Consider the following 17,092-nt stretch of genomic DNA (forward strand, 5'->3'; position numbering starts at 1 on the left):
GACAAGAGGAAAAAAGACCCTTGACAAAACTTTATCTTTCCTCTTGCTTCTGCTACACCAGCCGTCACCACCACCACCACCACCACCACCGTCAAGAACAATATCATCAACACCATCACCACCACTGCCACCACCACCACCACTATGAACACCATCACCACCACCAACAACAACAAGAGCACCAAAAACAACAATTACATCATCAACACCACCACCAACAAACTACTACTACTACTACTACTACTACTACAACTACAAACCCTCCTAACACTATAATAAATATCAGTTTGTAAGGGTTACAATACCATTCGTTACAATGCTGTGAATATACATCGTAACTCTCTCTCTCTCTCTCTCTCTCTCTCTCTCTCTCTCTCTCTCTATGTAATTAAGTGAGAAGCTTTGGTTTACTTCGGGCAGTTTGTCTCTTTTTTAATCAATTTTCCTTCTATCATATATTCGTCTGGCAAAAGTCAATCTGTCATAATGAATTTCGTTTATCCAGTTGTATTTTTCACTGACAAATTTCTTTTTCTCTTTATTCTATCTTGGCCTGTTTATTTTATCTTATTTTTTCAAGAAAGAATGTATTTTTCTTTAATAATTGGCTTGTTTCTGTACTTCAATTATTTTTTTGTCTTTTCTGTCCGAAAGAAAGAAAAAAAGTCTTCAGAGGGCAGAAAAATACGTATAATATGGTCTCTCTCTCTCTCTCTCTCTCTCTCGCCTGTTTTTCACATCACGAAAACAAAAAAAGCAACACTAATTTGTTTTTTCTCTCCACCATAACAGTAACTAACATAATTTCTTTCAACTTTCAGGATGGACACGCCGCCCCACCGCCTCCCACATCCCTCAGGACTAACACAAACACTATATATAATCCTCTCTCTCTCTCTCTCTCTCTCTCTCTCTCACAATACTCATTATTCAATTATCTATATATTTTCAACAATTTTTAGGAAGTGCACATTACACAAAGGAGGAGGAGGAGGAGGAGGAGGAGGAGGAGGAGGAGGAGGAGGAGGAGGAGGAGGAGGAAGAAGAAGAAGAAGAAGAAGAAGAAGAAGAAGAAGAAGAAGAAGAAGAAGAAGAAGAAGAAGAAGAAGAAGAAGAAGAAGAAGAAGAAGAAAAGGAAAAGGAAAAGGAGAACAACAACAACAATAGACGATAATAAAAATACAACATTTCACACACACACACACACACACACACACACACACACACACACACACACACAGCCAAGTCGAGCGAAATGAAAAGGAAAAGTGATACAGTACGAGACACATGTACCGTATAACTTTCCTCTACGGTTTGAGTGGAGCCGAGTCGCGTAGGAGGCACATACTCCCCTTTGTGAACGCCCTTGAGGCCCTCGTAAGGCATGGGTTGGCTCGCTATGAAACCAGGAAGCTGCAGTAAAAATAATTCACTCTTATCAAAAAGCCGCGGGAAAAAAAGGAAGATAAGTTTGCCGTTCCCCAGATCAAGGATAAGGAAGGAAAAATACAGGTGGGGGAAAAAAGGAAATAGGGTGATGTAAGGATAAGAGGATAATTAAGGAAGAAATAAAGATCTGAGAGGGATGTGGAATGAAAACAAGAGATGATAGGAACACAAGTTGGAAAAGATTCGTAGTTTTCATCAAACATAAGAGACATCCATAATGAAATAAAATAGGAGAAACAGGGAGCAGGGAATAGGAATAATGATAAAACAATACCTGATACATAACGGATGAGGAAGAACAATGGACAAACAACACGTGGGATATAAGGAAGAAAAATACCCTAATTCTCAACAACTTCTAACATTCATAAGGAGAGAAAAATAATTAATTCTTGCACAATGTGAAGAAATTACACACACACACACACACACACACACACACACACACACACACACACACACACACACACACAACGCATTGATCACTCCTCCCCCTTTTATGTTGGTATTATATATTGAAAAGATACACGCAAAACACTGCATTTCTATAATTCATGGCTTTTTATTGCATTTCTTTTTAATTCACAGCTGTGCCACTACAAATTGCCCTCGTGTGTGCTGCAAAGGCTTCTAACAGTAATAATAATAAAAAATAATAATAATGATAAAAATAATAATAGTAATAATAATGATGATAGCAAAAGTAATAACAATATAATATGTAATTTGCTGTTCCTACTACTGTTACTACTACTACTACTACTTCTACCGCCATCACCACCATCTGCTACCTTCAGCTCTCTCTGTGTGTGTGTGTGTGTGTGTGTGTGTGTGTGTGTGTGTGTGTGTGTGTGTGTGTGTGTGTGTTCAGGCTTGGCAAGTTATATAAACAATTATTCATTTCTTTTGTGCTCGTGCTCTCTCTCTCTCTCTCTCTCTCTCTCTCTCTCTCTCTCTCTCTCTCTCTCTCTCTCTCTCTCTCTCTGTCTCGCCACATTAGGTATTCCATCTGTCGAAAGGAGGTGGGAACATTTATGCCTCTCCCTCTCTCTCCCTCCCTCCCTGCCTCCATCTCTGTCTCCTTTCCGTCTCTCCATCTCTCCATTTCCTCCATCCATCTCTCACTCTATTCTCCTTTTCTGGTTTATTTATGGATTTCACTTCCTCCCTTCCCTCCTCACCTCTATGTCCCCTCCTCCTCCTCCTCCTCCTCCTCCTCCTCCTCCCATTTCAATGGCGGAGGAAAGGAAGGGAAGAAAGGAGAGAAAATGAAGAGTGTCATTAGGTAATCAGATGAATATGTAAGGTAGAATTAAGGAAGGAATGGAGGAGGAGGAGGAGGAGGAGGAGGAGGAGGAGGAGGAGGAGGAGGAGGAGGAGGAGGAGGAGGAGGAGGAGGAGAAGCAATAATCTTTCTTTTTCCAGGAATTGGATAAGAGGGAGAAGAATATTGGAAAAGAAAATTGAAAGGGAAGGAGATTAAGAAATAGGTAAAGAAATAAATTAATATAAAAAAAATATGAATGAAATATAACGAAAAACGCACACTCGCACACACACACACACACACACACACACACACACACACACACACACATTTATTGACAGAGAGAGAGAGAGAGAGAGAGAGAGAGAGAGAGAGAGAGAGAGAGAGAGAGAGAGAGAGAATGAAATCAAGATGAAAAAACTAAAGAATGTTGCTGATATTCTCTCTCTCTCTCTTCCATGTCCAATCACCAGAATTAACGATAAAGGGTTCCAGAGACCAACAAAAATGGCGACTCTCTCTCTCTCTCTCTCTCTCTCACCGGCTATGTTTAAAACTTTTCTCTTTCCCATAAGTGAGTTAGAGCAAAAGCTACTTCCTCTCTCCTATTCCCTTCTTTCTCTCCATCTATCCTTCCTTCTCTCTTTTCTCTTCTCTTCCTTTCCTCCCTCCATCTATCTCTCTTTCTCTCTTATCTTCCATCTCCTTCTCCCTTTCCTCCATGTTCATTTCTTCGATCCCTGTGTGTGTGTGTGTGTGTGTGTGTGTGTGTGTGTGTGTGTGTGTGTGTGTGTGTGTGTGTGTGTGTGTGTGTTAATAATGGAAAAAAATAAAAAGATAGTTTGGGAACGAAAAGGAGAAATGACATAACTTTCCGAAATATTCATCACAAATCCACAAGAGAGAGAGAGAGAGAGAGAGAGAGAGAGAGAGAGAGAGAGAGAGAGAGAGAGAGAGAGAGAGAGAGACAATCATTCACTCCCATACAAAAGAAGGAAAAGAAATTGGGATAGAGAAGAATAGAAGGCAGAACGAGAGACGAAGGAAAACACTGATAGAGGAGAAGAGGGGAAAGAAGGGGAAGAGGAGGGAAGGGGGGTTTAAGTGTCTCCTCCCCCTCACCCCCAGACCCCTCCCTGGAGATCACAAGTCCCAGTATTCCTCACTATGTTGTCAAAAGCTCCCCTTTCCAAAGATATGGCTTCCCTCGCCCCCTCATTTCCCCTCATCACATCCTCCCCTCTCCCCATCCACTCCCCTCACCTACCCCTCGTCGCTGTATGTCTCTCCCTCCCTCTCGTTTCGTCTCAAATTCGTCCTCATCTCTCTCTCTCTCTCTCTCTCTCTCTCTCTCTCTCTCTCTCTAGTCATATACTTGGTGACATTTTATTCTTACATTTCTCTGCTTCTCTTTTTTTCTTTCTTTTTTTTTTTTACATTTTCATTTTCAGTCGGTGTAAAAACCTTCCTCTCTCTCTCTCTCTCTCTCTGATATTGTATGACCGTGCTTTCCTCTTCGTCCCAACCTTCCTCCTCCTCCTCCTCCTCCTCCTCCTCCTCCTCCTCCTCCTCCTCCTCCTCCTCCTCCTCCTCCTGTCTTTTCATTCTGATTCCTAATTGCTTTTTCCTCTTCTTCCCCTTTTCGTACCCTGCGATATCTTTTGTAATTCTCTCTCTCTCTCTCTCTCTCTCTCTCCATGCTGTTGCTTTCCTCCCTCTCCTCTCCAACGTGCATCTGTGTGGACGGTAAACATGAGAAGCAATCGATGGCGAGGAGGAGGAGGAGGAGGAGGAGGAGGAGGAGGAGGAGGAGGAGGAGGAGGAGGAGGAGGAGGAGGAGGAGGAAGAAGAACGAAGAAGAAGAAGAAGAAGAAGAAGAAGAAGAAGAAGAAGGAATGATGATGATGATGATGATGATGATGATAAGACTAGAGACGAATTCTGATAAACAATGCAAAATCGATGAACTTGAGAGAGAGAGAGAGAGAGAGAGAGAGAGAGAGAGAGAGAGAGAGAGAGAGAGAGAGAGAGAGAGAGAGAGAGAGAATGCGCGGAATCTCTTGAAATAATGAAAAATTTACCACGACACAAAAATAAAAAATAATAATAATAATAATAATAATAATAATAATAATAATAACAATAAACTACCACAAAATAATAGTTACTTCATAAACCAGTAAGAGTTAATTAATAGTGTGGTTCAGATAGTATTAGAACAAATAGTAAATGAAAATGAGAATAGTAATAAGACTGAAAGGAGAGAGAGAATAGTAAATGCAAAGATAAATTATTGAAAGGAGGGAGTGAAATAGTACGATAGTTCAGATAGTAATGGAATAAATAGTTCAAAATGAGAATAACAAAAGATAAAAGATTCAAAGCAAGAAAGAAAAAAACTATCAATAACAAAAAAAGTCACAAATGAAATGAAATATACAACACAAAATTCAAACTGTTACAAAGACACTGAAGGAATTTGGGATAGAGTCAAATTCCCGGGTTCTGTGGGGGAAAATAGAGGAAAAAAGGGAAAAAAAAAGTTCAGAGGAGGACAACTCAAGGTCTAATTGTGGAGATAAGATTTGTGGCTGAACTTTTCTTCTTACGCTCTCTTTTTCCCTCAGTTCTCATTTGTTTTATTTTTAGTTTTCTTTTTCCTTTTTTTCCTCTCATTTTTCATTTCAGTTCCTTTCCTTCGTTTTTATTTTCCCCTTCCCTTTTCCCCTCTGTTTTCATTTTCCCTTTCCCTTTTTCCCCTTAGCTTTCATTTAATTTCCTTCATTATTTTTGTTTTCCCCCTTCCCCTATTCATTTATTTTTATTTTTGTATATTATTTCCCTTTTTCTTTTCCCCTCAGTTTTCATTTCTGTTCTTTCCCTTCTTTTTGTGTGTATTTTAGTTTTCCTCTTTCCTTTCTCCCCTCAGTTTAATTTTAATCTTCGTTTTCTAGTGTCTCAATTTTCATCTACCTTATTTTCCCTCTCTTGGTAGTGTTTCCATTTTTCTCTCCATTTTTCTTTTATTTTCACTTCTTTTTACTCTTCGTTCTCTAAAGTGCTTTCATTTTTTGTTTTTTCCCTCACTGTTAAAAGTTTCCCCTGTTTTTTTAATTTTTTCTTTCCTTTTTCTGCTTATTTTTTTTCTTTTCTTCTTTTTCCTCAGTTTCCAATTTTTGTCTTCCGGTTTAATCAGTTTTCATTTTTTCCCTTTTCTTTTTAACGGTTTACAATTAAGTTTCCTTTTTCTCTTCTCTTTTAATTAATTCAAAGCCTGTTTCGGTGTACTCATTTTCATTTTTCCTTCAATAATTCTTTTCCCTTGACTTTTTTCCTCTCCTTGCAGTCGAATCTATTTCACATTTTTACCCTCCTCTATTTTTCTTTCTCTTTGTATGTCTATTTCTTCCTTTCCTTCTTATTCAAAGCTTTATTCTATTTTTTTTTCCTTCCTTGCTTTCTCTTTGTTTTGTTTCATCGCCTTTAGTTTTATTTCTTCCCGTTCGTCTTTCCTTCTTTTTTTTGGATTATTATTAGTTATATTTCTCTCTCTCTCTCTCTCTGTATCAACATTCTGCGCAGCGGTAAAATAAAGCACTGAGAAATAATCAAACTGCGCAAGGCAACATATCCAATTATCGCGCGACATTTTTAAAACTCCTTCCTTTTTTACGTCTTTTTCTTATTTTTTTTTTGCTGTATCTGTTCAGCGGACACCAATAATTCGATAACTCGTTAAGGAATAATCAGTGCATTTCTGCGAAGATGAATACAACACACACACACACACACACACACACACACACACACACACACACACACACACACACACACACACATTCCAGAAACGGCAAAGAACTGTTATCCTCTCTCATTCTCATTCTCTCTCTCTCTCTCTCTCGATAATGAAAACCAAGGAAATACAATTCTAAGTATATTTAACAGAAGGGAAAATTTATTAGTTCTGTCTGAGAGCTCTGGAAATAATTGGCTGGGTCTGCTGTCTGCTCTGAGATAAATGAATGGTGTGGTGTGGTGTGGTAAGGGTGTGGTGGGGTGTGGTGTGTTTGGGTGGAGTTTGGTGAAGTGTGGTGTGGTGTGGTGTGGTGTGGTGTGGTGTGGTGTGGTAAAGTAAGATATGGTATGGTATGGTATGGTATGGGTGTGGTGTGGTGTGGTGTGGTGTGGTGTGGTGTGGTGTGGTGTGGTCTGTTTCTGTTGGTCGATAATTAAATGTGGTCTATTTCGTCGTTGGGAAATAATGATAATGGTCTGTGGTCTGTTATGGTGGAAAATTATTCTTGGTTTTTTGTGGGGAGAGAGAATTTCCTGTCTCGTCTCAGAAATATTTAGTGAATTTCTCGTTTAGGGAATTTATGAGTCCTGTTCCAGAAATATGTAGGAAATTACTTGTGTGGTCTGTTCTGAAGAGGGAATTTCTTGTCTCGTCGCAGAAATATAATAAGGAAATTACTCGTTTGGTCTCTCTCTTGTTGGGGGAAATTCCTGGGCTTGTCTCAGAAATATACACGGAAATAATTCGTCTGGCCTGTCTCTTGGGGAAATTATTGTTCTCCCGTCAGAAATATATAGGGAAATTACTCGTCAGGTCTCTCTCTTGTTGGGGAAATATATGAGGAAACTTACTCGTTTGATCTCTCTTATTGGGGAAATTAATGGTCTTCACTTAGAAATATATATATAGAAATTTACTTATCTGGTATCTCTTTTTAGGAAAATAACTGGGCTGCCCACAGAAATATATTGGGAAATTACTTCTTTGGTCTCTCTCTTACTGGCCTCGCCTCAGAAATATAAGGGAAATTTCTTGGTTTTTGATATTTTGAACTTTTTTTTTTTCAATTAGTGTCGTCTCGGTATTTGGTGTCAGGCAGGTGGAGTGTTCGATGACAAGGAATTAATAAAAAAAAAAAAAAGTGAGGTTTCTTGTTTCAATTTAATAACTTTACTTTCTGTTTCAACCTGTGACCTATGCTTCTTATCTTCCCTCCTCCTCCCCCTCCTCCTCCTCCTCTTCCTCCTCCTCCTCCTTCTCTTCCTTTTCAATCTACAAGTACTAAAAGTCACTCATATATCTTTTTTTTTTTTTTTCATTAACGCACTTTCCTCTTACTTCTTCACCTTCCACCACCACCACCACCACCACCACCACCACCACTACTACTACTACTACTACTACTACTAATTCAACCCAATTCCCCACATAACACGTAAACACTTCTTCCTCCTCCTCCTCCTCCTCCTCCTCCTCCACTGGTACACGCATGGCCATGGCAGCTCGCCTCTCCCTGCCTCCCCCCCCCAATCCTCCATTCCTCTCCCTCCCTTCTCCCTTTCTTCCCCCTGACAGGCCCAGAGGCTAAGACTTCTGGAGAGGAAGGTAAAAATAAATAAAATAGAGAGAGAGAGAGAGAGAGAGAGAGAGAGAGAGAGAGAGAGAGAGAGAGAGAGAGAGAGAGAGAGAGAGAGAGAGAGAGAGAGAGAAGAAATAGAGCAGAAACAAACAGATGGGAAGGAGTAAAGGAGACATGAATGAGGGAGATGATAAAGTAGGATAGGAAACATAAGAGAAAATAAAAAAAGAGAGAGAAAGGGACGGGAAATAACACAGCGAGGAACAAGAAAAGGAAACTACGTGGGGGAAAAAAAACAGGAGTGAGAGACGGCGAGAGTGAGAGAGTGAGAGGGCAAGAGTGAGAGTGAGGGGAGAGGCAAGGGGAGGATAAAGGAGACATGAAAACTGTAAAGAATCGAGAAGGGGAAAGGAAGAAAATACAAGATAGCAAGTGTGGAGGAGGAGGAGGAGGAGGAGGAGGAGGAGGAGGAGGAGGAGGAGGAGGAGGAGGAGGAGGAGGAGGAGGAGGAGGAGGAGGAGGAGGAAAGGTAACACTAGAAAACGAAGACGAGGAGGAGGAAGACGAGGAGGAGGAGAGAGAGAGAGAGAGAGAGAGAGAGAGAGAGAGAGAGAGAGAGAGAGAGAGAGAGAGAGAGAGAGACATGGAAACAACACAAGGGCTGGAGAGGAAGAATCCAATTATTTTTTGTCACCACCGCCATCCTGTACCTGGCGCCCTCTTTTCCCTCCACCTCACCTCACCTCACCTGTTTCTATACACCCTGCCGCGCCTACAAACTCACCCTGTCACTCTGCTAACGCTACGCTAATAATATTCCTAAACCCTTTCAGTACCATGACGCGTTTCCATATTCACTCTGCTTACTATTTTGGGGACTTTAAACAGCTTCAGAAATTTATGTTGGGGGATTAAAATAGTGAAGAGTGTGGTCGTTAATATTCTGACCTTCATAGACCCTTCCTAATGTCAATCAAATGGTCTAATCGCACACAAATCTCAAGGTAGAAATGTGTCCGAGTATTGAAGATGTTAAGTAACTTTTATTTAATTTTTTTTTCAATATTGTTACTCTATTTTGTCAATCGATTCCTTTCATTAGTTAATTTGTTCTGTCTTTGCTGTTCTGAAGGTTTAAGTGTTCCTCGTTAGTGTTCCTGTTGATGTGATGTTTAGTTGATTTTTCTGTTTGATAATGTACCTTGATTTATTTATTTTTCAGCTACATGTCAGCCAGGTAAGGATTTTATTGTCTCTCTGTCACCTGTTTATTTATCTCATTTATTTACTTCCCCATCTTCTAATAAATAATTCTTTACTTCCCAATCTTCCTGTGTCCTTTTTCAAACTCTCACCTACTCCTCTCGCGTGTCCTTATTCCTCTCACCTACTCCTCTCTCCTAACTGTCTCATTTGTTTATTTCCCGCATTTTTTGATAAATAAACCTTTACATCCCAACCTTCCCGTGTCCATATTTCTACCTCTCACCTACTCCTCTCACTCCCTTCTCTCCATTTCACTCTATACTACCTATGGCCTCTTCACTCCCCTACCTCACCCTATACACTCACTTCCTTAAGCCTTCCTGAACCCAAATCCCTTTCCACTTCACCTAACCTCACATCAGTGTTTATTTCACCCTTAAAACTTCCTCTAAACAAATTTTCGCGACGTTTCCCCCTCATAGCAGACTTCTAGAACGCCACACACCTCTCTCTCTCTCTCTCTCTCTGCTTCCTATCAGCCCCAGGCCTCGTCACAGCGGGAGGAAACGTGGGAGGGATGACAGGCGGAAGGGTGACGGCTACACTCCTGTCCGTTAGTGCCCCCAGTAGACAAGTTTAACCTTCACCTCGCCTTGTCCACTTGACCGTGTGCAATGAAGTGGCGAGTCGCGTTACTCTTTCGTTATGTTGACTTCCTGAGCTTAAACGAATTTGCTGGAGCGAGAGAGAGAGAGAGAGAGAGAGAGAGAGAGAGAGAGAGAGAGAGAGAGAGAGAGAGAGAGAGAGAGAGTTATCTAGTAGTTCTAACACTCAAGTATCCCTAAATATATTCACCCCTTGAGAGAGAGAGAGAGAGAGAGAGAGAGAGAGAGAGAGAGAGAGAGAGAGAGAGAGAGAGAGAGAGAGAGAGAGAGAGAGAGAGAGACGCCCTTACCCCCCCACCCCACCCATCCATCCTCTACATGTAACGTTTCAATATATATTCACTTTGACACGAGTCGCTCCAGTCCACCAACCAGATCCCTTCACCACCCCCCCTCCCGCCACCACACGCCCTCCTTCTCGCCCTGATCGCCGCCCTAACCCTCTCCAACACGCACCACCACCACTTTTCAACCTGATGCACTCAACCAAAGGGCGTGAGTCGGGCGCGGCATGTTGGTTTGCGATACGGTAGAGAAAAGTCACAGTTTTTCTCTCCCTCTTTATCTTTCTCTTTTCTTTCTGCGTCCCTTTCTTTTCCCACGCCCGCCCTCCCTTCTTTCCTGGTCGTGGTCAAAATGGTGAGTGAGGTGGAAGATGGAGACGTGATGGTGGTGGTGGATTAGATGAGATGCGCTAGTGGGTGGATGGTTAATGTGGTGTGTCTCGTGTCGCGGCGGTGCTTTGGGTGTGCTAGGAGTGTGGTGAGTGTAATACATGGGCGTGGTGGGTGTGACTCTTACCCAGCGGTGGCGTGTGATCGCTGCAGGGGCGGCCGCGTAGTCCTCCGCAGTAGGGGCGAGCCGGGGTCCGAGATGGTGCTCTTTCTCCGCACAGGTGAGATGCCCGCGTGCACGGTGGGCGTGGGGGAGCCCCGCGCCGGCAGGGGAGAGGCGCGGGAAATGGGCGAGGCGTGTATATGGCTTGGAGAGGCGTGGGCGGGACTGGGAGAAGAGCGGGCGGACTGGGTGAAGGCGACAGGGGGATGGACGGGGGAGCGGGGCACGGGTGAGTGTCGGGGCACGGGGGATGTGGCGCAAGAGGAGGACACTGAGGAAGAGAGGGAGGATCGTGGTCCCGGGGAGTGGGGCGGCACCAATGCGGCGGGGGAGGTGGGTGGCACCTGGGGCGACATCCGGCCCGTCAGGCCCAGCACAGCGCCCCCCGGGGACAGCCGCGGCGAGGGCGGCGGGTACAGGTCTGAGGGGGAGTTCTGGGAGCCACTGGAACCTGGCCCGCTGGTGGCGCCGCTGGTGGTAGAGGAGGACTGGGAGGCCGAGGAGCCATCGGTGCCTGGCGGAGGGTAGGTGTTGCTCCGCGCCTCCCGCAGGTTGACGCGCGGCACGTCCAGGCTGTACTTGTAGTTGGCAGAGTGCAGCACGTGGGCAGGGCGCGCCGCCAGACTGGACACCAGGGTGGAGTTGACCTGAGGGTTGGGGCTGGCCGGCACAGGGGAGGTGGAGGACACAATCCCTGCCCCGCACGCCTCGTGGTGGGGGGCAGGGGGCAGGATGCGGCCGCTGCCCACGCCCCCGATGGTGTGGTGGCGCGGCAGGCCTGGCAGCTGGCGAGGGTGCTGGTGTCCGCTGAGGGCGGCCGCGTGGGAAAAGTGCCCCGGTGGACGATTGGCGGGAGGGGAGGAGTGAGGGGACTGTGAGAGGAGGGCCGGGTGAGAGGAGTGGTGTGGGTGAGTGTCGGGCGGGGGTGGGTGAGGCCCATGCAGGATTGGGTGAGAAGAGTGGTGACTTTGGCCGTCATTCTGCACATGGTGGGCATGAAGGGCGGGAAGGGAGCGATGTGAGGGCGGGCCAGGGGTGGGTGGCAGCTGGGCGTGGTGCTGGTGTGATGGGAGACAGGGCGGGATGCTGTACTGAGACACCGGGGGCGTCAGGGGTGGCGACGAGGTGGAGCCCAAGGAGCGTGAAGCCACCAGGCGACGAGCGGGTGTGGTGGGCGGTGTGGGTGTGGGTGAGAGGCCTGCCGTGGGTGGAGGGGTGGGTGCGGGTGGGGGACTGACGCCCGGCACATTGTGTGGGGTGGGCGAGCACCGCAGGGGAAGCTTCCGCATGTTGGGCGGGGATGGGCGAGGGCTGCCCGGCGGGCGGGGGACTTCACATGCCGGGGACCAACGCCCGGTGACACCACAACACCGCTGCAGCGCCACCACCGCCGCCGTCGACCACAACACAACACAACACTGTGACCCCGCTGATCAGACAACACCAGTGGGTGCTGGCGAAACTCTGCGCCCACCCTTGTGGTGACCAGCTGCCCGCGCCACTATTGTCCTCTTCAGGTCACTTAAGGTGGTCGTTTAGCACTCGGTGCCCTTAGCTCGCGCCAGCACCGTCACTCTCCAGCGGGGCTCAGGCAGCTCGTCACGCTCACTTGCATCCTCTTGGGGCTGTCCTGCACGTCCTTCAAGGCCCTTGCGTGCCTCACACAAGCCTCCTCCTCTCCTCCTTAAGTCATCTGGTTTCCTGTACGTGAGTTGTGTCGGCAGTCACTGGCTGTAGTGTCCAGGGGCAAGACTTGACTCAGTCAGTAAGCGGGACTCGAACGCCGCACCTCTAACAGCGTCTCGGAAAGGAGACAGTCACTCCAAACAGATGGAGCACAAGTACGAGTACAAAGAGTTCACAGCCATGTATCAAAAGGTAAAAAGATAGATTGTCTAGTGCGTTATTCTACGGTCGTACAAAAAGTAAGAAATGATCACAGAGACAGACATGGTGCAGCAGTGAAGGTAGAGCCGAGGATGGAGGGATGAGGTGCTCCAGGTGAGGCGGCCGCACACCTGCCGCCTCACAGCCACCATGTCCCGGGGATCACCGAGTGGCCCGCCGCGACGGTCACTACTGCTGGAGGGAGAGTGTACGCCGCAGGTGCGCTGAGGTGAGGCCCACCGGGCAGCAGGTGCGGGGCGGGGGCCCGGTGGGGGACACACTCACGTGCTGGTGCTGGCGGGTCACCGCGGCCGGCACTCCCGGGCCCGCTCCACCCTACCATCCACCTGCTGCCTGCAGCCCGGCGTCCCCCGCCCGGACGACGATTCCTGCCCACCTGCCGGCCAGGTGAGGCGGCGTCAGGTGAGGGACAACCTGACGGAGTTGCCGCAATGCGACGGTGGAAGCGAGGCCGAGGCAGCGCCCGGTGGCTGGCGGTAGGAGGAGCCAGGCCCGGAGCCGCCGAGGGCAGCGCCTGCACGACCCACTCCACCTGTGCAGGACGCGGCTGCTGGCGCGGCGGAGGGAGCGTGGCGGTGACGGCGGCGGCAGAAGCGGCGGCAGCGACAGAGACAGTGTCAGTGCCGCGGCGGAGGCGCCACTGGAACGACTGCCGCCATGTGCGCCAGGACCACCGCGCGGTGCCACACAGCGCTCGCTTGCGCCGGTTATTTCTAGTCACAGGAGGCTGGCGGTGCCTGCGCCCAGCGGGCCTCCCTCAGCAGCCATCCACAGCAACACCACACTCAGCGGCTCAGCCTGCACCCGTTCCCAACAAGCGGGGGAAAAACCGTCAAAAAAGTGGTGTGTTGGCAGCAGAGCGAGGCAGGAGTGTACTGCCACCTGCTCGGGCCGCCGCCGCTCCTGCTGTTACCGCCGCCTGCTGACCCAAACTTAACGCCACCCTCCACACACACTGACCAGTGGCCGCCTCGCCCAAGACACTGCATAAATCAATAACAAGATGAACTACCAATATGTGGCTTGAGTGGCCCGCCCCCCACCCTCTACACTACCGCGACCCCCCCTGCCTCCCTCCCTCTCTACACAAAAGCAGCAGATGTGTTGCAGCGCGCGGCAGACGGCGGACGGCGGGTCGTCGTGCCGGTGGCAGCCGCGGCCTGGAGGAGCAGCCGGGTTCTGGAAGTGTCGCCCTCCACACCTCGCCCTCCACCTGTCGCCCCTCCCTGCACGCCCCGCGCCTCGCCCCTGCCACTGAGGCCCGATGAGGTGTAGGTGTGTCGCTACTCCACGAAGGTACACACACGCCCAGCTGGAACACATAAACACGCAGCCAAACGTACACACACGTACACACGCACATACACACACACAGCCAGCCACCCGCCGATCGATGCCCGTGCACGAGGCCAGAATGTTAACAGGCGATTTTTACTACGCTTAGAGGGTCATTTTGAAGGCCGACCCGAGGCTCACAGTATCAATTCACCGTGCCCAAAGTTCTCCCAGGAAATTAGTCAAGGGTGAGTGGTTCCTACGCGGCTTTGGGGGTCTGGGAGGGGGGGCACACACCTCCAAGCCTCATTAGTTCACGTGGAGGGGGTGGCAGGGGGCGGGGAGAGGGAGACAGAAGCAGGAGTAGAGGATACATAATAAACGGAGGTGTGGAGTAAGGCGTGGAGTGAGGAGTAATGGAGGGATGTGATGAGTGAACAGAGGACAGATGGAAGGACGGAAGGGAAGGAAGAAAGGAAAAAAAAAACGCACATCTGGCACCTCCTACCTCCTTTCTTACTTCGCTCATGAGTTTCGTCCATTTTCTCGTCACACACACACACACACACACACACACACACACACACACACACACACACACACACACACACACTACCTGTAGAGCGAGCCCCATCTTCTTCCCTTTTTCATCTAGACCCCCTCCATCCCTTCCCTCTCTTCACCACATTCTAGTTGGTCAAAAGAAAGAAAATACTCCAAAGACACCACAGCCCCCCCCTCCACCTCACCTGACCTCAGCCCCGCGGCAAAAAGGGAGCCAGAGATTGGTGGAGAAAATAAGAGGATTTATTATAACGGAAGAGGAAATATATCGAGTCTGTAACTTAGACATTTTGGATTTAACGGGAAAATCTCCTGCCACTACTGGTTACACACACACACACACACACACACACACACACACACACACACACACACACACACACACACACACACACACACACACACACACACAGACACACACACACACACACACGTGCACGCAATGAAGAGAGGTGTTCTCATACCTTATCTTACCTGTCCCTGCCTCCTACCTGCATACCTAAAATCTCTCTCTCTCTCTCTCTCTCTCTCTGTGCTTCCTTTTCCACTATTCGTTTCTTTATTACTTTCCTTTTCTTTCCCTATCTTACTTGCATCTAAATGTTTACCTATCTTCATCCCTTCCTTTCACTCTTCATTGTCTCTCCTATCACTCTTTTGTCTCCCTCTCCTTGCCTAAATTCCTCCTTTTCACTCCTTCCTGTCTTCCACTATTCCCTCACGTCTACCTTTCAGTCTTCGTTATCTTCACTATCCTTACATCTACTTCATTCACTTCTCTAGATTTTTGTAGTCCTTTCCTCCCCTTCTCTATATCAATCTATCCCTTTTTAACACATCTTCCCTCTCTGACGCTCCCTTCTCACTCTTACCTTCTTTTTTTTTCGTCTTTTTCTCATCAGTATCTATAATCTCTGACCTTTTTTCTTTTTTTTTGTTCACTTGGGGCTCAATAACCACCTGTAGCTCACACTAATAATTGGCCACAGAAAAAAAAGGTTACTCAGGTGTACTTTATTTCTCTCCCTCAGGTAACAGCAAGGTCAGGCAGGAAAGGTTACTGTTTCTACGCATGTACAATCCCTGACACCTCCTCCACCACCACCACCACTACAACCACTACTACCTCCACCGCTTCCACAACACCACCGCAACACGCCTTCATCATCCACCCTCCCAACTATTCATCCCTTTAATCCACACGCACGCATACCACAAATCACATCCACATATCCACTCACCCCAGCTCACCTCTATTTAGTTCCGCCCCTCACCCTTCCATACGCGAGTCTCCCCTTTATCACCCCCTTCCCCCCCTCTCCATCACACTACGGGAACGAGACCTCAGCCGCCCCTACCGAAATTGAGGTCGCCGCCCCCCACCCCCCACCCTCCCACCTTTACTGTTTTGCCTAATCGGCCGAACTGCACACGAGTCGGAGATTAGAGAGAGAGAGAGAGAGAGAGAGAGAGAGAGAGAGAGAGAGAGAGAGAGAGAGAGAGAGAGAGAGAGAGAGAGAGAATGCCCTGACAAGATATCCTGAAATAATATGGAAAGTGCAATATCCATACACACACACACACACACACACACACACACACACACACACACACACACACACACACACACACACACACACACACACACACACACAAAGCCTTAGTGACGTCATCAGAACGTTCTCTCCCCTTTAGAGTACCTCCAGTTGGGAGAGAGAGAGAGAGAGAGAGAGAGAGAGAGAGAGAGAGAGAGAGAGAAAGGGGGGGAAACAAAAAACATTCCTACTCAGCCCCCTTTAAAGAGGAAGCTATTATGGAAGCGTCTCTCTCTCTCTCTCTCTCTCTCTCTCTCTCTCTGTCAGGTGTGAAAACAAGGTGAGTTTCCATAATACTCTCCTTCTCCTTCACCTTCTTCTTCTTCTTCTTCTTCTTCTCTTCCTCCTCCTATTCATCTTACTTTTCAAATCATTATCACTTATAAGACCACCACCACCACCACCACCACCACCACACAACTACTACTACTACTACTACTACAACAATCAAGTCCATCATAGAGTAATAAAAGTGAGCATAAAAATAACTAGGTACCTGTTAATGAAGTAGATATTAATGAGTTAAAGTAAATCTATATGATCTTTCTCACCATCGCCCCACCGTCACCTCCTTCAGACACAGGCAAGGACACTGTCACTATTGAATAACCTAATGAGAAAATTGTGTTAATCTTCGTCAGTGGTCATTTCAATTAATACATCTTCCCATGACCGATTTATATTTTTCGTTGTCATTTCATCAAGGTACGAATGGGGAGCTTATAACTTTTCTCTCTCTCTCTCTCTCTCTCTCTCTTAGATTCCCTCATCCCTCCCTTTCACATTCCTTCATATTTCCTTCTCTTTCCTCCTCTTTCACCTCCCCACACAGATTCCTTCATACCTCCCCATCCCTCTTCCCCACCCACACACCATCTCCACCCTTCCACCACTACCTCCTTTTCTCCCCTCGGTCTTGTCCTCTTTCCCCTCCCTCCCCTCATTCCCCCA

At 47.2% G+C, this 17,092-nt stretch overlaps 1 protein-coding gene across 7 annotated transcripts in view; it reads right to left on the reverse strand.

Annotated features, from left to right (window-relative positions):
* Window positions 1-13,638, reverse strand: part of LOC123510257 (SRSF protein kinase 1-like) — a 110,501-nt gene extending 96,863 nt beyond the window's left edge. For 4 of the 7 annotated variants that reach the window (XM_045265233.1, XM_045265232.1, XM_045265237.1 and 1 more), the window contains exon 1: window positions 10,764-13,637. In XM_045265233.1, coding sequence (XP_045121168.1) covers window positions 10,764-12,088 — 1,325 coding nt within the window. In that variant the 5' untranslated portion in view covers window positions 12,089-13,637. Of the gene's footprint in view, window positions 1-10,763 lie in introns of all 7 variants that reach the window. The other 3 variants (XM_045265238.1, XM_045265235.1, XM_045265234.1) reach the window with 2 other exon arrangements.
* Between the last annotated feature and the right edge of the window lie 3,454 nt (window positions 13,639-17,092).

Source organism: Portunus trituberculatus, chromosome 28 (genome assembly GCF_017591435.1).
Source record: "Portunus trituberculatus isolate SZX2019 chromosome 28, ASM1759143v1, whole genome shotgun sequence".
NCBI lineage: Eukaryota > Metazoa > Arthropoda > Malacostraca > Decapoda > Portunidae > Portunus > Portunus trituberculatus.